Genomic DNA, 27,812 nt, shown 5'->3' on the forward strand with positions numbered 1-27,812 from the left:
GGGTCTGAGGTGGACTTCATTCTGTTATTTTACCCTTGATTGTGCATTGCACAAGAATGTTCCAGTGGAAGATGAGCCAAAGATGAAACGTATCTGGGCAGCAGTAGCTAAGTGGCATGACCACTGTGCCCTCCTTCCCAGATGTACCTGCCCCCACCCTCCTGACTGGCTCCCAGCTCAGGCAGCATTCAGACATGATGCAATTTTACTCCCGCCCTGTTTTTTTCCACATAATTGTGGATTTACCACACCTGCCACATAATGCACCAACTATGACATTTTCCAATTAAAAAATGTTTCAACCTCAAAAGGATCAAACGTTACCTATACAAGCATCGGCATATCAAAAGGGTTTTGCCTACTTAAAATATATTAGCTTTGTCAATATGTTTTTTTACATGTCGCACTGCAGTTGAGCTGTTGTACATCATGGCTTAAAAAAAGCACAATGATGCAGCCAGTATTGTCCGTATCATAGTGCTTTTTAGGTCCAGCGGACAAGCGCTCCGACGTGTTGTAATCTATCTGTGGACTTTTAACCAAGCACACTGCACACCCATCACTATCACTCATTCATGGACTTGACTTTTAAAAATCTTTTGTTATCATTGGTAAGTGCTTTACGTTTGTTCCTCTTTGGGACAGTTTTGCTACTGCCTTGGCCATCGACCCTGTAATATGGATAATTGCATGATTGCCGCTACGTTAGACTGCAAACGAACATCTTTTTCCTTTTTTAGTCTCTCTTTCGCGCTCTTGCCGGCCATGGCGCTTTGTATTGGCTCGCTTATGTCAGCTGTTTCACTTTTAATTTTCAGTTAATGTGGCAAAAAAAGTCCAGTTAGGAATTTACAACGCTAATAGCTCTAACTCGAGCAAATGCAAGACGCATTGCATTGCAAGTGCTTGTTAAAAATTGCACATGGTTACAGCCAACTTGGAGTTGGTGGTAATTGCATTAACTAAATGCCCAGTTCACATTTAGGAAATGCTTGATACATGTGCACAGGAAATCACAAATAGGAATTCCCCATTTGCAATTTCCTATTTAGGGAATCGCTAAAAATTGTGATTCCCTAAAATGGTACTGCAATGCCTTTCATACATCGTGAAAGGCTATTTTGCATTCGCAAACAGTGGAGTAGGTATGCGATTCACACAGTTTGCAAATGCAAAATAGTTTGCTACATTTGACCCAAAGATTTATACATGTGAAGATCAGTCTGTAGAAAATATTACATAAAGCAGTGAGAGTTAAAAGGTGTAGGAATCAAATGTCGTCCGTACTAGTAGGCAGTATATTTTGGAGAAATACAAACTCAGGATATAAAACATACCACTGTGGTTGGGGTTGGCTTTACTAATAAGAATGTATTTCTATCCAAATAAACAGCAATATTAGGATAATGACTGTGGAAAAACACATAATATTGTATCCTATACCATGCAATTTGCATGCAGCTCTTTGATGACAACTCATAGGTCACTGTGCTATTTTGGGATTGCAACTTATGAACGGCAAGGCGCAAAAGGATGTCAGTGACAAAAACAGTAACCCACTGTGCTATCCACATAAAATAAAGTTGTGTGATCTGCATGGTGCGCGTTCTGTGCAGCAGGAATATTAATCCCCTGTACTGCCTTATGATGAATCCAAACTGCCACTTGAAAAAACTCAGGTCTCTCTTCAGCAGGAACATTGTTAACCAGAATGATCTTAACATTTTTACTGTTACTTTGAAACTCCTGAAGCAGAAGGAACAGTTGCAGTTTCTTTCAACCCCCCGCTTTAAAAAAAAAAAAAAAAAAAAAAAGGCTGCACCTGGTGCGGCGCAGCTGAGCACACTACCCTAAACCCAGCGCTGGAAAATCATGACTAATCACGAATAAATATCTGATTGTTATAATGATATTTGATAGCTTTCTATGATATGTTTTATAATTTTATTCATATTATTCATGTATCCTGCAGTGGACCACTTAGAATGCATTGACTTTGGTTATCTTCTCTTAGTGGACCAAGTTAACTAACCTTTAACCAGAAAGCGTAAATCTCAATTATTAGATAGGGGACCTTCGACTTTTACTTACCTTCATTAAACAAATTGTGTATAGCTTTGAGTAAGGCCATGCAGGACCAAAGATAAGGGAGGATTATTTGCTGTTATCCCAAAGTCCATGCCATTCCAATGTATTTATTATGTTTCCTACGACAGCTACATTATGCAAACATGCATAATTATTTCCAGGTTACACTGAAAACAAGCCTTTGCTTGAGTTCGAGCTATTGGATTTGTAAATGCGTAACTGGACTTTTCTTTCCACATGAATTGGTCAACCCTGCCTCATAATTTGGTCCTCTCTGCCACATAATTCCAGTGGCCCTGCATATAACTAAAGCCCTTCCATTTACCTTCTTCCTCTATCTGCAGCAAAAAATGAAAATATAGCCATTATTTATTATATGTATTTATGTTAGTTATATTATTATTTTGGGGTCCCCAACCTACAAATGTGTGTGTGTTTTGCCTGTACACTTAGCTGTAAGCTATATGCACTGTAAAAGTGATAGGACTGAGTGGTGTAGAAGACACTCCACACATTATTGAGCCGAATTTATGGCCGGAAGACACACAAACAGGACAGCACCGCGGGCATGTGCCGACATTTCTCCTTTCAACCCAACCCTTCCAACAGAAGCCCGTCTCCAGGGCAAAACATGTAAACACTCTAACGGTGCAGGGCAGCGGTTTCCATTTCTTAATGTAGCGCATCTCATGCCGTTGCTGGCTTAACCAAATTTGGTCAGATAGACACTAACACATCAGTCCCCCAGCTAAGCAAGAATGCCAGCCTGTGTAGTTTTCCCATTTGATGTTAAGTCTAAGATTTGCTGACGACATTGCACATAGGAAAGGTCCAGCCTGCTTCAATACTCTGGGTTAGCTTAGTTTCCAGCGCCTGCTTTCCCCTTAAACAGTGATAAAAGTACGCCATAGCACCGCATGAAACTGAAATAAAAATAGCTAGGTAAAGACAGCCCCGGTAACCACATGAAACGTGAATATATAATTTTCTCATACATTTTTCTTTGGAGCTACATAGGAGTCCTATATGATAATATGCAGGTATTCTGCTCTTGCTGAAGCATGTCCTATAATGCAACACAAGAACACGTCGCCAAAGGCAAAACACTGCAATTCTACAACGTTCCACAGCAGTTGCAACACATACTGTTCAACACTAACTTACCTGGTGAACTGATGGCATTAAAAATGTAGAATCCAAGACACTACTAAGCTTGGATAGTGAAAAAAATAAAAAATGTGAACCACCCAGTTTTTGTGCATGAAAAATTGTTTAACACCTTAACAGCTGTTTCAGATCATTCTCACAGCTCAGCATAGGTTCTGCCAAAATAGAACCTAACTAGGGCATTTATTACAGTGATTATTATATTTTAAAGGAGAGAAAATAAGAAACGTAAATATAAAACCTAAGTTCAGATAAGCCACCTTATGATTTTATTTTGGTTTTTATAACAATTTACCCGGTGCAATCATGAGGCAAAGCAACACAGAGAATGCAGCAGTTATGCAGTACTGGCCTGAAGCGTCCACGCTGTAGTAGTCCATTCTGCCATCACTGTGCAACGCGTTTCTTTCGTACACAAGCATTCCAACCCGCCACATGAAATATCTTTTCCGAATAAATAGTGTCCATCTTTGCAGTTTCATTTTTAAATGACAAGTTTAGTGTGTTGCACAGCAAATTACGCAAGCCAGCCTTTAACTTCTTCTTAAATTAAACTACCGCCACTGAAATGTTTTTACATATAGTGAAGCGAAATAAAAAGCAGTTGTCAAACACATTTATTAGTACATCTGTCCGCTGAAGTCTCAGTGGCCCTATTTATTTGCATGGGTCCATGTGGCAAGCCATCAGCGTTTTTGACAATTTTGTAATCAGTAGATTGAGCGAGCCCCATAGTGTTCTGTGAGGCCTCTTGCATTTTAACACAGGATTCTGATTGCACACTGCATTCATGGTTACACCAGCCTGTTTCTGTGTGAGATTGCCCAGCCCCATGTTACTGTTTAAAAGAAGTACGCTTGATAAACGAAGATTACTTTCAGGTTCGAAAACTGAGTAACTCTTAGTTTCCTTACTTCCTCAAACGAATTCCACTGTTTCTGGACCCGCTTCGAGTTATCAGGGTGGGAACTACACAAGATTCAAATCCCACTAAGGAACAATGGACAGAGTGAGAGGAACCAAACACAACATACCTTTCAGAAATCCCAGAAGGCTGGTCAGGGAGGTACATGAAAGGAGACAGGGCACACAACTTTTAACTGTAGCCATTGTCGCCTTGCTGGCAAGCAGTAGCATCAAGTACAGAGTGAAAAATAGTTATCAGGAAAACCTTTGTATTTCCAAAATGGGCACAAGATGAGGTGTTGAGAAGTAGTGGTTATTTGCACATCTCTGAGTTCTAGGGTCCCCATTCTAGCATGTGAATTACAGGGCATTTCTCAAATAGATGTATTTTTTATACATTGTCTTACATTTAGAAGGAAAAAATGTAGAGAAAGACAAGGGGCAGGAACACATGTTCTGCTATTCTGTGTTCCCCCAAGTCTCCCGATAAAAATGGTACCTCACTTGCGTGGGTAAGCCTAACGCCAGCGACAGGAAACACAACATGGACACATAACATTTTTACATTGAAAACTGGCATGTTTTTTTGGAAAGTGCCTAGCTGTGGATTTTGATCTCTAGCTCAGCCGGCACCTAGGGAAACCTACCAAACCTCTGCATTTTTTAAAACTAGACATCTAGGGGAATCCAAGATGGGGTGACTTGTGGGGCTCTCACCAGGTTCTGTTACCCAGAATCCTTTGCAAACCTCAAAATGTAGCCCCACATTTCAGTGACAGAAAGTTCTGGTACCTGAGAGGAGCCACAAATTTCCTTCCACCCAGCATTCCCTCAAGTCTCCCGATAAAAATGGTACCTCTCTTGTGTGGGTAGGCCTAGTGCTCACTACAGGAAATGCCACAAAACACAACATGGACACATCACATTTTCCCAAAGAAAACAGAGTTATTTTTTGCAAAGTGCCAAGCTGTGGATTTTGATCTCTAGCTCAGCCGGCACCTAGGGAAACCTACCAAATCTCTGCATTTTTTAAAACTAGACATCTAGGGGAATCCAAGATGGGGTGACTTGTGGGGCTCTCACCAGGTTCTGTTACCCAGAATCCTTTGCAAACCTCAAAATGTAGCCCCACATTTCAGTGACAGAAAGTTCTGGTACCTGAGAGGAGCCACAAATTTCCTTCCACCCAGCATTCCCTCAAGTCTCCCGATAAAAATGGTACCTCTCTTGTGTGGGTAGGCCTAGTGCTCACTACAGGAAATGCCACAAAACACAACATGGACACATCACATTTTCCCAAAGAAAACAGAGTTATTTTTTGCAAAGTGCCAAGCTGTGGATTTGGGCCTCTAACTCAGCCAGCACCTAGTGAAACCTACCAAACCTGTGCATTTTCTAAATCTAGACACCTAGGGGTATCCAGGATGGGGTGACTTGTGGGGCTCTCACCAGGTCCTGTTACCCAGAATCCTTTGCAAACCTCAAAATGTGGCCAAATAAACACTTTTTCCTCACATTTCAGTGACAGAAAGTTCTGGAATCTGAGAGGAGCCACAAATGTCCTTCCACCCAGCATTCCCCCAAGTCTCCCGATAAAAATGGTATCTCACTTGTGTGGGTATGTCTAGTGCCCGGTAAAGGAAATGCCCCAAAACACTATATGGACACATCAAAATTATCAAACACAGAACTACCTGTTTTTGCCTTGGGGGGGGGGGGGCGGGAATGGGGAGGGGGGCACCTGTGTTTTTGGTCCTGGGCTCAGCAGTCATACAGGGAAACCTACCAAACCCAGACATTTCTGAAAACTAGACACCCGAGGGAGTCCAGGGAGGTGTGACGTGTGGATTTCCCAGGGTTTTCTTACCCAGAACCATCAGCAAACCTTAGATTTAGCTAAAAGTTCACATTGTTCCCACATTTCTGTGTGGGATCACCGCACCGGGACAAATTTCCTATCACCCAGCGTTCCCCTCAGTCGCCTGATAAAAATAATACCTCACTTGTGTAGGTGGACCAAGTGCCTGTGACAGGGAAGATCCAAAAACATGTTGAAATTGAGGGGGAACCAAAGCGGATCCAAAAGGGCAGTTTGAAAAAAAAAAATTTTTAGGCTGACAAGTGCGGTTGAATTTTTATCGGTGTAGATGAGACAATGCTGGGTGGTAGGAATTTTGTGGATTCCTGCAGATTCCGGAAGGTTCCATCACAAAAATGTGGGAAAAATGTGTGATTTCCACCAAAATTGGAGGTTTGCAGGGCGTTGTGAGTAAGAAAATGGTGCGGGGTGCATGTGAAGCACAATACCCTGGACTCACCCAGCTGTTTAGTTTTCAGATGTGTCTAGGTCTTGTGGATTTTTCTACATGGCAGCGTCCCAAAGTCCAAAAAGTGCACTCCTCACCATTCCAAGTAGGACGATTTTGAGAGTTAGCCATCGTGGGAAATTGCCCCATCTGCCCACTGGTCGGCAGAACAACTTTGGCCCCATTTCTTTGGGGTGGGGGTATGGGCATACCCCCACCCTATTATTTTGAAAAAAAAATCTTCCCTGGTCTCTGGTGGGCTTTCTGCCCCCTTGGGGGCAGAAGGGCCTTCAAAAAATATGCCGATCTGCCCCCAAGGGGCAGATATGGGCAACAGTAATGTGCCCCTATGGGGAGCGACCCTTGCCCAGGGACCCCCACCCAAACAAAACACACACATACACACACACACCAATCCCTGGTGCCTAAGTGGTTGCGCCTAATAAAAAAATAGGTTGTTCTGCTCCCAAGAGGGGCAGAAATGGCCTTGAGTTCATTTTGCCCCCAGGGGAGCGACCCTTGCCTAAGAGGTCACTCCCCACATATAAAAAAATAAACCGGGGGGGGGGGGCAGCAGTAGCACATCCCCCAAGGCCCCTTATTTGGACGTAACTGTTACGTCCTGAGTACTCACTATTTAGAGGCCCTGTCCAATTAAATGCATTGCAGCAGTTCTGAGAAATGAAGGTTCTCTTACTCTCAAATTAGAGGTGTGCAGTTACTCTGTACCTAACAATACCTGCCCATTTAGAGCATTGGGTGTGGGAAAAACAGGGTCTGATGTTGGTATGCCAGTTGACTCTTTATAGTCCCCCATGTTGTCACATCCGGGGTGCTTGGAGTTACGCCTGGAGCCACGTTGTGGCATCTGGTGGCGCTGGAGAGATATTGTTGGGGAAGAGGGTTTTCGGGATCCAGTCTGGTGTTTGATGAATATTCATTGGGTGAGGAGTTTTCGGGAAGATGCATCTGTTACTGTAGTTGTATTGCAAAGTTCCATATAACGGACTCTGAGCAGCACAAGTAAAAGCTTCCTTCGCATGCAAAGAATAGCCGTGCTACACAGGCAGCAACAGTGCAAGCTTCACTTGCAGAAGACTAGTACAATATAATCATTCATATTGTAGGACTCCCTGGTGCACAATGGAGCAGTACGGTCAGGGAGGCCTGATGTCAAGATGTATGCCCAAAGGAATTAAAAAGTTGGTGGAAGTAGCATATCTAAGGAAATTTGCATAACATTTTCTAAAGACACAAAGTTATAAGTTTGAACAGAAACATCTGCAGGAGCACGGGAGATCCTTCATAATTACTTCTGGGACGTAATGCGTGGGAAAATATAACTATCTTGATTAAGCAGCATTCTTTTAGCGGTGCTGCTAACCCACATAAGATTCAATAAAGGAGAATGTTTCTGGTAACAAACAGCTCCTCGTGGCTTCAACAATTGGATAATTTTCCTTTACACACTCATAAGAGTTTAAAACAAATGGGCTTATTTCTTTCTGTTGCCCACAATTTCCCAGCAGTGCAGCAGATTCCCCCAAAACATATCACAAACCGGAGTGGAAGCTTCCATCACGCTGACAAGTACAACAATATCACCAGTATGGTTTCCACCTTTGTCAGAAAAAAATACCAGTCATTTGTTTACGTTTTGCTATTCTGGAAGGGCCAAGAGTTGGTTGGTAGAAAATAATTTGTGTAAATGTTCAGTATTCTTTTGTAACATTACAGTTATTCCTTTGGTTGCTTAAATAATCAATTACACATAATTTAGACAGCTCTCAAATATTTTAAAGTGTTTTTGAATGTGTTTTCCACCTTTTCCCACTAACATGAGAATAAAATACATGCAAGGGCAGTAAAATACCAGCCAGGTGGCACCCCTAATGGTGTGTTCCTCTCTCAAACACAGAAGGTAACAAGAACCTGTGCACAGCCTTTCCGCAGACAGGTACATCACAGCCACAAGTGCAGGACTCTCTCACACACCTAGTACAGACATAGTACAGCAAGGAAATAAACACATAGGCCCTCATTGCAACCCTGGCGGTCGGTGTTAAAGCAGCGGTAATATCGCCAACAGGCCGGAGGCAAAAAATTGAATCATAACTATGGCGGAAACCGCCAACATAGACAGCCACTTTAACACTCCGACCGCCACGGCGGTAGAAACAAACACAGCAGCGGTACCCGCCAACAGACAGGTGGAAGACAATGTACTTCCCACCCTATCACAACAGGCCTATCTGCCACCTTTTCCGGGGTGGAACCAATGGTATCAAAAGCACAGTGGAAACAGTACACAGAAGGGAAACCACTCACCTCTCAACACCCAACAAGGAACCAGGACGCCATGGAGCCCGAACTACAGGTCCTGCCTATGCTGCTCTTCCTCCTGCTCTATCAGAAGCAGGACAGACACCGTCGACGACCACAGTGAGTACTGCACCTACAACACAGGGGAGGGGGGAGGGAAAAGAGAGTGACACAAACACACACACACACACACACGCAACATGCAATACCCCCACCCTCACCCACAACAACATACACAGAAATACATGCAGCAACATTACATATACACACTGGTCTCAAAATACATGGGCGAAGCCCACACGAGATACATGACTGGAAATGGAGAGAACACTGCCGGGGCACCTCAGTCAGATGAACCCACGATGCCACTGCTGCACGAGGGGGCTCCATGCCCATTGTTGTATCCTGGGGAGTGCAAAGCCACAGTCTCTCTCAAGTCTCTCCAGTGGGTGGTTTGCCCACTGATTTATCCTGAGGAGTGCAAAGCCACAGTCTCTCAATTCTCTCCAGTAGGTGGTTTGCCCACTGCTTTATTCTGGGGAGTGCAAAACCCACAGTCTCTCCAGTGGGTGGTTTGCCCACTGCTTTATCATGGGGAGTTCAAAGCCACAGTCTTTCAAGTGGATAACAGTCTCCACTGGTTCTGGAGGGGGCCGGGTGCCCAGAGTGCTTCATCCTGCCAAGGACTGAGGTAGTGGATGTATGTCTCCACTGGTTCTTTAGGGGGCAGGGTGCCCGAGTGCTTCATCCTGCCAAAGACTGAGTGCTCCAAGTGCGGTGTGGCCGGTACCATTCCCTCACCTGGGTGTGTGTGCCACGAGAGGAACAGGTAGCATGATAAGCCATGCAGGCAGCAACATACCCCACACTGCTGCGGCTTCGCCTTCCACCTGCAGGTGCAAACAGTGATGGAAGTTATGCCTCATGGAAGCTGGCCAGGGTCCAGGAAGTCTCCTCCAGCCTCGGACGACTAACCACTGGGGATGGTAGCCATGTCAGCGGTGGTGCCACTGTCTGAGCACGTCGCGGGGCTGGTGGCGGTGCTTGTGGCGGTGACTGTGGCGGCGGTGCTGGTGGTGGTGCATGGGTCAGCACCTGCTGAGGGACACAGCAGGATGTCTCCTGCAGTTTTGGACGGCTGTCCCCTGGGGAAGATGCTGGGGACTGTCGCTGAGGCTGCAGTCGTGCCGGTGGCTGTGCAGGTGGCGGTGCAGCTTGTGGTGTTTGCCACGTACAGGTTGGGTTTGTCGTGGACAGAAGGGGTGACACTGGTCCCTCAGTCGGTGCCACAGTGCCCTGTCCTGACCTCCTCTTCTGCTTTTGTCCCTTCCCCACCTTTGATGGTGCCGCAGGTGTCTTGCCACTATTCCCTTTTGTTTTTGCAGAGCCCTTGGTGGCTGGTAGGTGCAGCTTCTCCCTCCGGGATGTGGGCACCTTCTTCATCTTGGCAGGTGGCGGAATGTCCTTGCCCTCGCTACGTGGCACACTGGCAGCCCAGATGGGTGGCGCACTCGATGACCCAGCAGTTGCTGGGACCACTGTGCCTGGGTATTTGGTGGTTGAGGTGCTGGGCTAGGACCTGGAAAGCCTGGCCCTAGGGGAAGGATGGGAGGGGGGAAGGTGAAGGGAAGAGGTCAATGTTAGCCAGGAAAAGCTTCTTAGACACACTGGGACAGGAAGATGGAGGGGGTTTGGGAGTGTAGGAAGAGGTAGTGGTTGTAGGAGGTGTACATTTGCTGAATTTGGGTGAAGGTGCATGGGCCGGAGGCTGTTGTGAGGTGGCTGTTGGGTGGGTGTGTGCCTGCGTTTGTGTACTTTGGGAGGAGGGCTCACAGATATATTGGGAGAGGATACAGGGGGATGTGTACATTGTAGTGGGGGTGGTGATTGCACGTGAGCTGTGTGTGGTGATGGGCGTGCTCTTGATAGAGGCAGTGGATGAAGATATAGTGCATGCAAGTGTGAGTGGCGACGAGACAGGGAGGGAGGAGGAGGACGTGTAGGAGGGGGACACAGTGGAGGCAGTGGATGTTACTGTGTCTGCATGGGGATGGTGCTTGTGTGAGTGCTTGTGGGATGTGTGGTGCTTATGTTTGCCATGTCCACTCTTGTGTGTTGATGAGTGTGCATGCTGGTCTGATGGTTTGCTTGGGATAGGCTTAGGTACAGGGGATTGGGTCTGGGTAGTGGAAGTTGGAGGGGGTAGGCTGGACACAGGGACAATGGCTGCCATCAGTGCTGTGGCAAGAGCCTGAAATGCTCTCTGTTGGGCCGCTCGCCCAGAATGAATGCCCTCCAGGTATGCATTTGTTTGTTGCAAATGCCTCTCAACACCCTGGATGGCATTCAAAATGGTAGATTGCCCAACAGTGAGGGATCTCAGGAGGTCAATAGCCTCCTCACTGAGGGCAGCAGGGCTGACTGGGGCAGGGCCTGAGGTGCCTGGGGCGAAGGAGATGCCCACCCTCCTGGCTGAGCGGGTACGGGAAACACGCTGAGGGGCTGCTGGGAGGGCGGTGCTGGTGGGGGGGGGGGGTGGCGGCTCTACCTGTTGATGCGGTGGGCACAGAGGTGCCCGCCACCGCAAGGGAGCTCCCATCAGAGGAGGAGTCACTGTCACTGGTGTATGCTCCTGTCCCCGTCGTTGAGCTCCCCTCGCCCTCCTTCCCACTGTTGGCTTCAGACTCCGTTGCTTCACCCTCCAGGGCCAAGTGGGTTGCAGCTCCCTCCTGCTCCGGTGCCACTGCTCCTCCGCCTGATGATGCTATTGCACACAAGAACAGGAAGACAACAAAAAGGGGGGGGATGACAGAAGAAAAACATGTTCAGTGCATGCAACACCACTACCGTTGGCAGACACAACACACAGGGAGCAGCCCTCAGCACTACGCCATGCACTAACAGTTCCTAGAAAATTCACATGCCCATGGGGTACGAAGCCTAAGCCCAATTGCTCCACACCTGTAAGTCACAGGAGCCTGACTAGTTGTAGATGGCTCTTACCACTAGTGTGGTTGGGGTGCCACAGAGCCTGCCTCACAAGGGACCTTGCCTACCAAGTTCGCCCTGGCCTAGGGGAACCCACTGCCTACCTCCCCCACCCAGACACCTCGTAATGCGTGCATAGTCAGAGGAATGAGAGTGTACTCACCCCCTTGTGGCTGCTGTGATAACCTCAAGCGCCCATCCAACTCCAAATAGGCCACTGCCAGGATCCGGTACATCAGGGGGGTCATGGTGCAACAGGCACCCCTTCCACGTTGGGAGGCCATCCCCAGCTGGGCCTCCGCCGTCTTCTTGCTCCAGCGGCGCAGGTCCTCCCATCTTTTACGGCAGTGGGTGCTCCGTCTGTCGTGGACCCCCAGGGTCCGGACGTCCTTGGCGATGGCATGCCAAATACCCTTCTACTGGTGGGCGCTGACCTAGAGGAATGGTACAGAGGGAAAGTAAATTACTCACCCGTCCAGACCGTCAAAATCATTGCCCACCAGTTCCCACCCATGCCCTGATGTGCATACACTCACCATCCGCACATGCAGGCCTCAGCCCCCTCCCCCATGTATCATCCATCCACACCACTCAAAACAGGCATTGCCCATGCAGCATGCTCACAGTGTACTCACCTGTTTGTCTGGAGGACCGTACAGTTGCGTGTACTGGGGGAGGACCCCATCCACTAGTTTCTCGAACTTCTCCGATGTGAAGGCAGGGGCCCTTTCCCCAGACACTGTAGCCATCGTCGCTTCCAGAAACAGGTCACAGCAGCACTTGCAGTGTAGGTCCTCTCCTGTTGAAGGTTAAGTATCAAGTGAGTGAACAGACAGAAAATGGCATTCACATCCGCGGCGGTGCGTACCGTCACCGCCGGCGTACATCGTCATTGGCTCCTGGGACCCATAAGGCCCAATGTTAACCAATGCAGAATTGTGCCGCGATCTTCAACCGCCCACCGCGATGGTGTACAGCGCCAGTGCAGTTACCTGTTTTCCCCTTGTCCCACCTTACAGGTCAGGCAGCCGCCGTTTCAGGGGGCCACATGGGATGGATAAAAACTGTGTCACACCTATCTAGGCCGGGAATACAGACCGATACCGGCACATTGCGAATTACAAACGTTTCTGCAGATAACACATTGTGATACCTCAGTGTTGAATGACTCTCTGCTCGCTGTTCTCCTCCATAGGGCACTTCTGCTGAGGCAGGTGATGAGATGGTGGCATCCTCTGGTGTACAGACCCCTGGTGGAACTGTCGACAGTGGAAGAGACACACATCATAATCACATACAGACTTGATCGTGCAACATTCCTGGAACTGTGTGCCCAGCTGGAGCCAGACCTGATGTCAGCTATCCGCCATTCCACAGGAATCCCCCCTTTAGTGCAGGTCCTGTCTGTGCTCCATTTCCTTGCCAGTGGGTCTTTTCAAACAACAGTGGCCATGGCATCAGGGATGTCCCAGCCAATGTTCTGTAACGTGTTGTCCAGAGTGTTATCTGCCCTGCTGAAACGCATGCACAGCTACATCGTTTTCCCTCAGGTGGAGGATTTGCCCACAGTGAAAGGTGACTTCTATGCCCTGGGATATATATCCCCAACATCATTGATGCCATTGATGGAACACATGTGGCATTTGTACCCCCCCCCCCGCAGGAATGAACAGGTATACAGAAACTGCAAAAGCTACTATTCAATAAATGTGCAGATGGTGTGTTTGGCAGACCAGTACATCTCCCATGTCAATGCCAAGTATCCTGGCTCTGTGCATGACGCTTACATTTTGAGATTAGCAACATCCCTTATGTGATGGGGCAACTTCAGAGGCTTCGGTGTGGCTAATAGGTAAGTCCAAGGTCCCAATACAGTTGTCATAGGTGTGTGGGTATGGGGTTGTCCCTAAGGGTTAGTGTGTGTCTAACAGTTGTCCCTCGACATTTGCAGGTGACTTTGGTTACCCCAACTTGTCATGGCTACTGACCCCAGTGAGGAATTCCAGGACAAGGGCAGAGGAACGCTGCAGTGAGGCACATGGGTGAACTAGGAGGATAATAGAATGCACCTTCGGCCTCCTGAAGGCCAGATTCCGGTGCTTCCATCTGACAGGTGGATCCCTATACTACTCACCGAAGGTGTGCCAGATATTCGTGGCCTGCTGTATGCGGCACAACCTGGCTTTGCGACAGCAGGCGCCTTTTCTGCAGGAGGATGGGCCAGATGGTGGTCTTGTGGCAGCTTTGGAGCCTGTGGACAGTGAAGAAGAGGAGGCAGAAGAAGAGGATGTGGACAACCGAAACAACATCATCATGCAATACCTCCAGTGAGACACAGGTAAGAAGATGTAACTGCTTCCCACATCTCATACTATTGTTGGAGCTAGCATAAGTCTGTCATTTTCACTCAGTGTATGGACACTGACTTGTCACTTTGACTTTCCATTTCACAGATCTGGGTCCCACTTTGTGCCCTTTGCTATGCTTACTGCTGGCCTACAGCTGTGTTACATTGGTATGTGAACAAGTACATTGACATTGCTATATTCCATAGATATTGCAATTACACATTTGTGAAAGCACAGACTGACTCCAGATTGTTTTGTGATTGAAGTGTGTTTATTTCTGTGCAAATGAGTGGAGGGGGTTGTAAAATGGGCTGGGGAGATGGTGGAGGAAGGTCCATAGCAGAGTCCAGTCTATTTGTTTCAGAGGTGCACTGTCCAAAGGGGCATAGGAAGTGGAGCAATAGCAGTTTAAGGTGGACAGGGTGACAAAGTGGGACAGAAAGGTGACATTAATGGGGGTCTTGGCAATGTTCTCTGTCATGTTCCTGGATCTCAGGGACCGTTTGCGGGGTGGTTCTCCATCTGCAGGGGGTGGGGTGCTGGTGGCCTGTTGGTCCTGTGGCAGTGCCTCCTGTCCACTAGCGCCGGCAGAGGTGGAGGGCTGTTCATTGTCCAGGCTAGTGTCAGGGGCCTGTTGGTGTGCCAATGTGTCCCTCCTGGTGTTGAGAAGGTCTGCCAGCACCCCTGCAATGGTGACCAGGGTGGTGTTGATGGACTTCAAGTCCTCCCTGATCACCAGGTAGTGTTCCTCCCGCAGCCGCTGGGTCTCCTGAAACGTGGCCAGTACCGTGCCCATGGTCTCCTGGGAATGGTGGGAAGCTCCTATGTTGTTGGAGAGTGCCTCGTGGAGTGTCGGTTCCCTGGGCCTGTCCTCCCCCTGTCGCACAGCAGTCCTCCCAGCTTCCCTGTTATCCTGTGCCTCTGTCTCCTGAACCGTGTGCCCACTGCCACTGCCCCCAGGTCCCTGATCGTCCTGTGTTAGTGGGGTTGCCTGGGTTCCCTGTAGTGGTAGATACACTGCTGATTGACGTGTCCTGGGGACAGAGGGATGGGCGTGCTGGGTGGGTGCTGTGGTGGTGTTTCCTGAGGGGGGATGTTCAGTGGTGGTTTGTGACTGTGTCAAGGGAACCAACTGTCCCGAGGTCCCTGATGGGTGGGGCTGGTCATCTAGATCCAGGCGTGCAGAGTTGCTGTCGTCACTGTGGGCCTCTTCTGTGGGGGGACTGGATATGTCTGGCACCTCCTGTCTGGTAACGTTGGGTAGGGGTCCTGTTGGGGTATAAATGCATAGTTATTGTATCTGTGTGTGCCATCTTGTGCAGTGGGTGAGTTACCCTCTACTCCTGTGCTTGCATTATTGCTGTGGACCTTGTGTGATTGGTGACTTTGGGGCATGAGTGAGTCTCTCTACTGGACATGCTTTGGTGATGGGTGTCTATGCATTGTTGTTACATGCAGGGCTTGGTTTTGGGATGTGTGGGTTTTGTTAGTGGGGTATCTGTGGGTTGCTGGGGTGATGGGTATGAGGGTAAGGTTGGCGGTATGTGATGCTATGCAGGTGGTGTGGGGGGATAAAGTAGTTAAGATATGACTTACCAGAGTCCAGTCCTCCTGCTACTCCTGCGAGGCCCTCAGGATGCATTATCTCCAAGACTTGCTCCTCCCATGTTGTTAGTTTTGGGGGGGGGGTCCACCGCCAGTCCTCTATACAGCAATCTGGTGTCTGGATACCACGGAACGTACCTTCCCCTGTAGGTCGTTCCACCCCTTCCTGATGTCATCCCTTGTTCTTGGATGCTGTCCCACTGCGTTAACCCTGTTGACAATTCTGCACCATAGCTCCATCTTTCTTGCAATGGATGTCTGCTGCACCTGTGATCCGAATAGCTGTGGCTCTACTCGGACGATTTCCTCCACTGTGACCCTGAGGTCCTCCTCAGAGAACCTGGGGTGTCTTTGAGGTGCCATGATGGGGTGTGGGTGATGTGTGAGGTGGTGTCGGTTATGATGTGTGAAGGGATGTGTTGGTGTGTGTTGTTTGAGGTGTGTGGATGTTGTGTAAGTGATGGTGTTGTGTGTGTGTGGATGCTGGTGTTGTTTTAGGTAGTGTCTCTCTCTGGCCTTCTTTCAAATTTTTGGTTGTAAGGGTTTGTGGGTGATGTGGGTGTGTGCTTTATATTGGATTGGGTGTGTGGGTGTGGTGTGTGTATGCGTATCAGGTGTGTGTATTTCGAATTGTCCAATGTGGTTGTATTTTGAGCTCTGAGGTGTGTACCGCCAATGGATTACCGTGGTTGAAAGACCATTGCGTTGATTCATGGGTTGTGATAGTGTGGGCGTATTCCTGTTGGCGTGACGGTGTAGGTTTTGGTATCGCCAGTTTATCACTGTGTTGTGGCGGACTTGTGTCAGTGGCTGTATAATGGCGGATTCCGAGATGTGGGTCATAATACCTGTAGCGGTATTCTACGGCCGCAGCGGTATGTTGGCAGTCTTCTGCACGGCGGAAAGCAGGATTTACCGCCAGGGTTGTAATGAGGGCCATAATCTTTCTCTTTCAGTACTCTCCTTCATCCACCTCCCCAAGCTGTCTGTGTGCCATCCACCCAGCCCCCACAAACTAACACACATTAACTAGTTCAGTACCTATCAACTCACCTGTATTTGGGGCGGTATCACCCGTTTCTTTAGTTCTACTCACCAACCTGACAAACAAAATGTCTCTGTAGACTTTGAGTACCTTCCAGGTGTGGCTCCTCCACTACAGAGGAGGAGCGTCGCCCCAGCAACAGGACCTCCAAACCTTTTACTACAAAACGATAATAAATAGTTTTTATTATTGTTATGTAGTAAAAGGGGCAAGCACTGAGGGGAGTTCACTCCCCTTAGTGTGCATGTATGTTTGGCCCGCCGTCTTGGGCCAGCCAAACACACATGCGCACAGGGCTCTCACCAGCCTGGCACTGTGTTGCTGGGCTGGAGAGAGCAGGCACAGGCTCCCAGTCTGCCTGGGATCACCCTGGCTGGGCGCCCCGTTGCTCTGAGCAGCGTCCGGATTGGCCGCAGGGCAGGCTGGGAGCCTGTGCGTGCAGCAGAGGAGCCAACGAGCAGCGCAGTGGTGGCGGCGGCATTCCAGGTAAGTGTCTTTTTTTTTTTTCATGAATTCCCCAGCCCCCTTCACACGCTGCCCGCCCCTAGAAAGCACAGCAAGCTACTCCTCATACCTTCTTTTCAAACCTATATTGTCATGACTTAGGCGCTGCTTTAGCCTGGAGTCCGCAGAACGAGTGGCGAGGTTCTTGTTCCTGAATGTTCGGCCTTGGTCCAGGTAGGGGCGACTCTTTCTGGTAGCCACGGTGCTGCAGGCGATAGGAACGCCAAGGGCAGGCCGTGTCCTACAGAATTAGTGCCAGAGGGGGAAAAAAACTAATAAGGGGAAAAAAACCTCCAAAAATGAAAATTTCCTGGAACAGGAGCAAAAATCAAAAAGTAAATACAAGATCAAAAAGAACAGGAAAAACACTGGAACTGACGGGAACCAGTATCTGACACAAAGGAAGAAGGAGCAAAGACACCATCCAAACAGAAAGTGTTGCAGCGCAAGGAGGGAAAGAATCACAGCCCCTAAATACCCCAAAACAGGAAGCGACCAACAGGAAGTGCAAGGACACCATATTAGATAGGGAAAAACCCATAGAAAGTAATGGACAAGGAGCCACAGAAAGTAGGGAACTAAAGCATTCTGGGAAGAGAGGGGAATAATGGGAAAGGAGGAAAAACTTAAAGGGAGGCACAAATGAGCGCGACAGAAAAAAAAAGACAACAATAGCAGGTAAGTGGGGAAGGGTTAAATTTGCCTGAATGTGTGCCACGCTAGGAAGAAACGAGGCCCCATGCCCAATTTGGGGCCTTGTATGCTGCGCAAGAGGCTGGGGGCACAGCATGTCTCTGTGCCGCGCACTGCGTCCCAAGCCGAATGTTCAGCTCGTGCCGCAACAGTAGGTTTCCCCCCCCAAAGTCCCAGGTTTGTGTGGAAACAAGCAGTGGTGAAAGTGACAAATCAGAAGAGGGGCGTTAACAGAAGACGCATCTTCCCAAGAGCATTCACTAAGGGGGTAACCCTTCCAATGAATCAGATACTGAAGACGGTTGCGAAGGATACGAGAGCCACAAATGTCTTGTTCCTCATATTCTGGTACATCATTCACCAACAAAGGAGAAGGACAAGGAAACTGCCGAGAGAAAGGATCAGGCACATAGGGTTTGAGCTGGGAAACATGAAAGAGTGGATGGATTTTCCAGGTACGAGGTAAATGAAGACGGGCAGTGACAGGATTAATCAGCTGAAGAATACGGAAAGCACCGTAGTAACGAGGTGTAAACTTGTTCTGAGAAAGACGCAAAGGCAGAAATTTGGAAGAAAGCCAGACTTTTTCCTGGATGTGATATACTGGAGCATCCCCGCGCTTCTTATCTGCCATTCTCTTCATGTATCTCTTAGTGTTCAGCAAGTGAGATCGAATCAATCTATGGATTTTCAGAAGTCGTTTGGAAAATGAGGTGACAGCAGGAAGAGAAGAGGTAGACTGATGAGCAGTAGGAAAAGAGGTAGGATGATAGTCATAGGAACAGAAAAAAGGGGTTACCTTGGAGGCACTATGGACAGTGTTATTGTAAGAGAATTCAGCGATAGGAAGGTAAGTGTTCCAGTTACTCTGGGTAGAATTACAAAAGCAGCAAAGGTACTGCTCTAGTCCTTGGTTGAGACTTTCGGTCTGCCCATTGGTTTGGGGATGGAAACCAGATGATAATGCTATATTGATGTTCAGAGTTCTACAGAAATGTTTCCAAAACCAGGAGATGTACTGAGGTCCCCTGTCTGATACAATGCTGTGTGGGAGTCCATGGAGACGAAAAATATGATGGATAAATATCTGACTTACGGGGTTATTACAACTTTGGAGGAGGTTTTAATCCGTCCCAAAAGTGACGGTAAAGTGACGGACATACCACCAGCCGTATTACGAGTCCATTATATCCTATGGAACTCGTTATACGGCTGGTGGTATATCCGTCACTTTACCGTCACTTTTGGGACGGATTAACACCTCCTCCAAAGTTGTAATAACCCCCTTAGTTCTTGAAAGGTAGGTAATTTCCTTCAGGGCAGTGAAGTGAGCTATCTTTGTAAAGGAATCTATTGTGACCATGATAACCCGGTTTCCTGCTGATGGAGGTAGTGAACACATGAAATCGGTAGAAATGGTGTGCCAGGGAGCAGGTGGAACAGGTAATGGTTGTTGTAATCCTGCAAGTCTGGTACGGGGTATCTTTACTTGGACACATATAGGACAGGCCTGAACATATTTTTTGACATCCGAATTCCTGGTAGACCACCAGAAAGATCGCAAGAGTAATTCCTGCGTGGCCTTCATGCCTCTATGACCAGCAACCGGAGAATCATGGCACATCTGAAGCGCCTTTTATCTTACTCCGCTAGTGGGGAGGAACAACAGGTTCCTATAATAATAATACCCTTGCTGTTTACGTATTAGGGGTTTTAAGTTCGCTAGCTCTTGTGCAGAATGGTTGGAATATTCCAGTTGTACCTCATCCCGGAATAATTGAACAACACCGATGATCTTGCTAGGCTCAAGTAGATATTGTGATGGGTTAGGAGTACAATCTGGATAACGGCGAGACAGAGCATCGGCCAATATATTTTGGGATCCAGGAATGTAGGTAACATAGAAGTCATACTGACTGAAGAAAAAGGCCCAACGAGCCTGACGACTGTTCTGGCATTTAAAGTTACGTAAACATTGTAGATTACGATGGTCCGGTCTCACATCGAAGGGCTCTTTGGAACCCATTAGGAATTGTCTCCACTCTTGGCAGGCAGTCTTCAGGGCTAATAACTCCCTTTCCAATACTGAGTAATGTCGTTCCGACACAGAGAGTACATGAGACAAATAGAACACAGGATGTTCTAGACCATCATCATCTTGTTGTTGGAGTAAGACAGCTCAGATGGCTCTTTCGGACGCATCAGTAACAACAACAAATTGTTTGTTGGTATCTGGATGTCTCAGTATTGGTGCTTGAGTGAAGGATTTTTTTAGACTTTGAAATGCTGTTTCAAGCTGCCATTGTCCAGACAAATCCTTTACTTGAATTCTCCTTCTTTAATGTTTGCGTAATGTGGCTGGTCTGTTCCGCTAAGTCAAAAATAAACTGTTGATAAAAGTTGGCCAGTCCTAGAAAACATTAAGGGGGTCATTCCTACCCCGGCGGGCGGCGGGCACCGCCAAAAGACCGTACCGCGGTCAAAAGACCGCGGCGGTCATTTTGACTTTCCTGCTGGGCTGGCGGGCGACCGCCAAAAGGCCGCCCGCCCGCCCAGCGGGAAAGACCCAGCAACGATGAAGCCGGCTCCGAATGGAGCCGGCGGAGTTGCTGGTGTGCGACGGGTGCAGTTGCACCCGTCGCGATTTTCAGTGTCTGCTTTAATGGGGCCCTGTTAGGGGGCCCCTGCAGTGCCCATGCCAGTGGCATGGGCACTGCAGGGGCCTCCAGGGGCCCCACGACACCCGTTGCCGCCAAGGCGGGAAGGGGGTCGGAATCCCCATGGCGGCGCTGCTTGCAGCGCCGCCGTGGAGGATTCCCTGGGGCAGCGGGAAACCGCCGGTTTCCCTTTTCTGACCGCGGCTTTACCGCCGCGTCAGAATGGCCCCTGAAGCACCGCCAGCCTGTTGGCGGTGCTTCCTCCGTCCCCTGCCCTGGCGGTCCATGACCGCCAGGGTAGGAATGACCCCCTAAGTTTCCTTAATGGAGGAAGGGGAAGGCCAGTCCAGGATGGCCTGTATCTTTTCCGGATCCATAGCTATTCCAGTGGGACTAAGGTGATAACCCAAATATTTGACTTCGGTCTTATCGAACTCAAATTTCTCTGATTTACAGGACAGTGTATGTAACCTGAGTCTTTGGAAGACCTGTTTCACGTGTGTAGCATGAAGTTCAGGACGTCTAGAATATATAAGGATATTGTCTAAGTAGATTACTACAGTATGATTCAAGAAATCAGAAAATACAGAGTCCATAAATCTTTGGAAAATTGATGGTGCATTAGTGAGACCAAAAGGCATAACTCTGAATTCATAATGACCAAATGGGGTTCGAAAGGCGGTCTTTCCACTCATCTCCTTCTTTGATGCACAAAAGGTGGTAAGCTCCACATAGATCTAATTTAGTAAATCGTTGAGCCCCTCTGACTGCCTCCAGAATATCCTTGCTGAGGGGTAAAAGATAACGGTCTTTTATAGTGATCTTATTTAAACCACGAAAATCCAGACAGGGACGAAGATCTTTAGTCTTCTTGGGTACAAAAAAGAGAGGAGCCCCCGCCGGAGAGGTGGTGGCACAATAAGACTGCTGTGCAGATTTTCTTGCAGATAATCTTTGAGAACTTCCTTTTCAGGTTCTGTTAGAGAATACATTCAACTTCTTGGGTGACCAGTATGTGTCTGATGCAAAACAATTGTCATGACAAAACTGTCAGGACAAGGAAATAGTCCTGGTTTCCCAATTTACATAAGGATTATGTCTTATGAACCACGGAATCCCTAAGATGATAGTATGATTGTGAGATGATATTAGATCAAATGAGATGTTTTCTTGGTGGTTCCCTAATTGTAAACTTAGAATCAGGGTGGTAGTATCGACTGGACCAGAGGAGATTAAAGACCCATCCATTGTGTGTACTTGTTCCGGGACTTCCTTGGGTTGTGTTGGTATTTGTTGTGTTGTGACCCAAGACTTATCCATATAAATGCCACTAGCACCACAATCAAGTAAGGCCATTGTTCTTTCTTCGCGACCGTCGGGTAACAGCAAAGTCACAGGAAGTATAAACAAAGTAGTGGCATGGTCCTTGAATGAACTAATGGAAGGTATAGCAGATGATCCCGTCCCCTCCCTTCTTACAGAGGACGGGAGGTAGCGTTTCCCGATTGCCTTAGCGGACGAACGGGGCAGGTACGAAGCATATGACCGGCAGCACCACAATACAGGCATAGTCCTTTTTTACGTCTCTTCCCGCTCACTAATGGAAAGTGGGCCACGAGTAGTATCCACCTGCATAGGTTCGCCTTCGGTTTCTCTGACGGGAGGACGAAGTTCCTCTGGACGGTGCAAAAAGACACGTGAGGTACTTGGCTGGGATGGTCCTCTGTTTCTTCTTTTCTCCAAACGTCGTTCTTGGAGATGATATTCGATGGAAAGGGCTAGATCCATCAGACCGCGAAGATCTTCAACTCTGGTGGAGTGCACTAACTCATCTTTAATCTCCTCCTTTAGCCTTCTGCGGAATAGAGTAACCAAAGTTAGTTCCACCCAGGTTGTCTCGGCCGCAAAATGTCGAAAGCGTGTAATATACTGGAGTACATCTTGAGAGCCTTGTTGGATGTCACACAGTGCTTCTTCAGCAGAGGCCTCCAATCCTGGACGACTAAACATCTGTTTAAACCGATTCACAAAAGCTGGACAATCAAACAATACAGAGTCATTGGATGATACCATCGGAGTTGCCCAGGCCAAGGCAGGACTGGATAGAGCACCGATAAGATAACCCACCTTTGTCTTGTCATGGGAAAATTGTGTGGGTCGGAAGGCAAAGTAAACAGTTAATGCATCTAGGAACTCTTGCTGTTTTGTTGGTTCACCGGAGTAACGAGGAGTTGGGGTGGAGACAGTAGGAACATCAGTACTGCGGAAAGCCAAAGCCTGTCGTAAAGCAGCATTCTCATTGCGTAGTTGTTGCACTTCCTGAGCCTGTTGCTGAATGGTTGCCAGAAGGGACTGATCAGGATCTGCAGCAGCTGCCACTGTATCATCCATGGTGTTAGATGACGTTGGGTGTATTTGGCTCTGCAATCTGTCACGACTTACGCGCTGCTTTAACCTGGAGTCCGCAGAACGAGTGGCAAGGTTCTTGTTCCTGAATGTTCGGCCTTGGCCCAGGTAGGGGTGACTCTTTCTGGTAGCCACTGTGCTGCAGGCGATAGGAACGCCAAGGGCAGGCCGTGTCCTACAGAATTAGTGCCAGAGGGAAAAGAAAAAAAAACTAAAAAGGGGAAAAAACCTCCAAAAAGGAAAAATTCCTGGAACAGGAGCAAAAGTTAAAAATTAAATACATGATCAAAAAGAACAGGAAAAACACTGGAACTGACGGGAACCAGTATCTGACACAAAGTAAGAAGGAGCAAAGTCACCATCCAAACAGAAAGTGTTGCAGCGCAAGGAGGGAAAGAATCACAGCCCTTAAATACCCAAAAACAGGAAGCGACCAACAGGAAGTGTAATGACATCATATTAGATAGGGAAAAACACATAGAAAGTAATGGACAAGGAGCCATTGAAAGTAGGGAACTAAAGCATGCTGGGAAGGGAGGGGAATAATGGGAAAGGAGGAAAAACATAAAGGGAGGCACAAATGAGGGCGACAGAAAGAAAAAGACAACAATAGCAGGTAAGTGGGAAAGTATTAAATAAGCCAGAATGTGTGCCGCACTAGGAAGAAACGAGGCCCCATGCCCAATTTGCGGCCTCGTATGCTGCACAAGAGGCTGGGGGCGCAACGTGCCTCTGTGCTGCGCGCCGCGGCCCGAGGCAACATATATAACTCTAAAAAAATAAAGTGTTCATTACACCCATTGACCCTAACGGGCTCATCCTTTTATATTTGTGACACACATTTTTGAGGCAATGCGTTGAGAGGTTTGGAGTTCTATTGGTGAGGCGTAGTTGGATCTGATTCTCCAGTGTTTTGCCTGTGATAGGAGAGGCACAGAGCATGGCACTTTGCAGGGAGATGAAAATCAAAGCGGGATAAGGTGAAGCGGGCAGGGCTCGCTCACCTGTCCAGCCTCTGACATTCTAGGCAGTGTGACAACTGTGCTTCCATCCCTGCTGCATAGCTCAGTAATCTTAGGCAGGTAAAGGAAAGACCACAGTCCACCATCTGCACAGAGAGAATCACAGTGTGTAGCTGCCTCTTGCAGGCCCTCAGGTTGGATGAAACTGTTGGACTTCCCTACCATTTTAAAATCTGACATTTGCCAAGACCTTTTGAATATAATATGACTATATTGGAGTTAGATGGTAGGTTCTTCATACAAGAGTCTGGAGCCACTCAGGTAGGAGGAAAGTTCTTAATTTCATGTTAGGCCTTTAGGCTACAACAACTTCATGTAGGTCCTGTCAGTGCTTCCTTCTCATTTCTACGATCCCTGTCACCTAGCTACTATTCATCAACACACACCAGCATTATGCTCCATCATCCACTCTCTGCATTCCAGGCACCATCTCAACCATACAGGGACTGGGGACATATAGGATACTACACACCTCCCTTTCTTACAAACAGTAAACCAAAGGATAGCCATTCCTTTACATAAAAAAGATGAGGACAGTCATTCACAATCACTCAAACTTCAATATATCTAACTTAACCATTCACTCCAAGCAACCTTTCAAGCAATCGGATACACACCAGGCATACAAAGACAACAAATAGTCACGGAAACTATGTATCAACTCAGGACATGAGGCTCCTCACACCTCATGTCATACAAAAACGTTAGATAACAACTCGCTGTGACTATCATTGCACAATAGTCCAAAATGTACACGTCTTGCAAACTCCTTGAACATGTGACCCTAACACTGCATGTCTGCACACTTACAATGACACTATCCAACATTAATGCTTGCAGGACATGTAGTAATGGACGCTCAGTCATGCGACAGCCAAGGCACAGAGCCTACCAGCTTCCATTGACAAAGGGTTTCCCCGTCATCCTCAAGTCTACACATTCAAGGTACAACAAAACAAAAACAGAAATTTTAACCATACATCATCCTAACTCAAGACTCCCTTGACCAGACTCCAACACATAACCTGTCATCGCGTCTACATTCACACAGTGTACTCCAGACATTCACCTCACATTACTAAATTATGAAGCTCAACAAACTCCCACCCCTTCTACATCTCTCACAAGTAACACACACATCTACACAAGCACAATACACTGTTCCACTCACTCACACACAGACGTGCTGCCCAGCATTCCAAAAGGCCTTACACTGAGTCACAATATATTTCCAAACCAACATGACCAAGTTCCAGGTCGAAGAAAGCACTTAATCTGGATACAGTACCACGCCCTGTGGAAACTGCCCCAGAAAATGTTGGGATATTTTCCCAAAACTCTGCTGACATCCTTCGGAATGCCAGACATAATACAAGAACAAAACACTAGAGCAGTCTAGCCATACAACCATTGAAACCAGACCACTTCAGCAGGTAAAGAAGTACTCTCAGCACACTACAACTACATCAAACTCTACCAATCAGATACAACACTGACTGAATGCATTATAGACAAACTGAATAAAATGCACCACAAGGCAATCACAAAGTGCCTCTTTTACTCTTCACAAATCTTCTCATTTATACAGAAAGGCAACTGCTACCAAGCAACACACAGGCAAAATGTGTGGCTTTCACAACACCATGTTCTGTACTTACCTACAGCTTCACCCCATTGGGTGCTTACCTTTGCAACTTCCCGTTATATGGTACTTCTATTTGCCCACATCAAACCCATGAAGTACCTCCCCATGCAACTTAACACACTATGGGGTACTACCCAGGCAACTTTCCATGACAGGATGCAACTCTTTCCTAACTTAGCACACCACAGGGTGCTCTCCCATGTAAAGTCTCACAACGGGGTGCTACCTTTCCTCAACTTTGCATACAATGGGGTTTTCCCACATACACCCTCCAGCAACAGGACACTGCTCTTTCCTAAGCTTACTTCAACACTATCACAAGTGTATATGGCAGATGTCAAATTGCCCACATTTTCATTTTAGCAGATACTACTCCTTGCAACATAGTACTTCTCTTCTGCCACATCGCACATATCGGGTACTCCATCATGCAACATGGAACTCTCTTTTCGCAGTTTGAACCAACACACAAGTGTATATAGTACATATCACATTCCACACATTTTCACTCTATGAGCTACCCCTCCTCAAAACATGGTACTTCTCTTCTTTCACGTCACACACATGGGGTACTCCCCTATGCATTTCCCATGACAAAGTTCTACCTTTCCCCACTTTTGCATAATCCGAAGTCTCATGCAGTGGGGTACTACTCTCCCCCATTACTATTGTGTATTCCCCCCATGCAACTTCAAGGAACTGGGTAATGCTCCTTTCCCAGTTTGCACCGAAACATGAGCAAGTGTACTATACTTGTATCTCTCACAGCAGGTTACTATTCTTCCCTGCATCCGCAATATGTGGACATACACAATCAGCATGGATCTACACAACATCACACAGATGTGTACTACACTCTTCCTCAGACTGTTAATATATTTACAGGTTCTTTCAGCTTGCCCTCTTCATCCATTCATCTGCTATTGTGTCATTCAAATGTTTTCTTCGCCCACTACAACATGCAGCATGGGGTAGCCCATTTCAGCCACTGACTAACTTCGCTGTGAGGGACACCATTCTTCCCGTTCACACAGAGTAGTACATCCATACACAAAGTAGCTACCTTTTTAGGACCAGGGACTACTATGTCAATGTATGCCTTTTGAGACCAGGAAAATATTTTTGCTCTTAGCTCATCCCTTTCTGAAAGATTAATGAGGGCCCTGCAGCTGGCACTTCAATAAGGTTTTGTAAAACCCATGATGAAATTAAACACAGCATTGATGAAGTCAAAAGGCTGGCAGCCGACCGTTGTTAAATTTATTTTTGGGAGGCAGGACTCATAACTAATAGCCCTTATTGCAGCTTCCCCACATCTTTTTTTTAAATAATTTCCCTGCGATGAACTACTGCGGAGCATGGATAGACCAGTGGTGGGCTGTTTGGCAACTACAGTGGTGTAAAATGTGAGTGGATATGATGGTTTAAAATATGAAAATATGTAAGGGAATTATGCTACAGAGTGTGAGAAGGAGAGATAGTGCTATAATTGTTTCTTTTTCTTGCAGGTTTAGCCGGTTTTGCCAGGCTATGTGCTGGAGACCAATATGAGGTTAGTTTCAACAGGGAAAGGAAGGAGATCACTGGATCAAGTCCTAGAGAAGCAATAGGCTTGACACGGTGAATGCAGAGCCCATTATTCTTGTACTCGTGAATGGTGTAACCTATACCCAGAACACTGGGTCTGTAACTGCTACCATAGTTAGTAGTGTTTTCTTCCCCTGCTCTTTTTCTTTAGATTTTCATGAAATATGGCCGTCAGCGGTGGAAACTGAAAGGTCGCATTGAAACAAATGGCAAGCAAGTGTGGGACAGTGAGGAAATGCACTTCCAACCTCTCATAACGGAGTTTCTCTCAATCAAGGTAACAAATACTGCACTGTGGCTTTTTTAGGGTGAAGTCTATGGGATAATTAAGTCCTAATAGTAATTAATAATTTCTCAAGAGAGTAAATTCCCACAAATAGCATTTTCTTAAAAACAAAGCAATGTATGAGGTATGTTAAACATGGATAGTTACTTTGCTCCTCTCCCAAAGTACAGAAGTCTGTAGAAGGCAAGCAGACTAAAACCCTACATTTACCACTCAAGATGTGAAGGCTGTGGTGTG

General features: G+C 47.3%; 1 protein-coding gene across 3 annotated transcripts in view; it reads left to right on the plus strand.

Annotated features, from left to right (window-relative positions):
• RIPOR1 (RHO family interacting cell polarization regulator 1) overlaps positions 1-27,812 on the plus strand; it is a 1,174,702-nt gene that overhangs the window by 464,595 nt on the left and 682,295 nt on the right. For all 3 annotated transcript variants that reach the window (XM_069217674.1, XM_069217675.1, XM_069217673.1), the window contains exons 9-10: positions 27,211-27,254; positions 27,441-27,566. In XM_069217674.1, the coding sequence (XP_069073775.1) occupies positions 27,211-27,254; positions 27,441-27,566 (170 nt within the window). The remainder of the gene's footprint in view (positions 1-27,210; positions 27,255-27,440; positions 27,567-27,812) is intronic.

Source organism: Pleurodeles waltl, chromosome 12 (assembly GCF_031143425.1).
Source record: "Pleurodeles waltl isolate 20211129_DDA chromosome 12, aPleWal1.hap1.20221129, whole genome shotgun sequence".
NCBI classification, from domain to species: Eukaryota; Metazoa; Chordata; class Amphibia; order Caudata; family Salamandridae; genus Pleurodeles; species Pleurodeles waltl.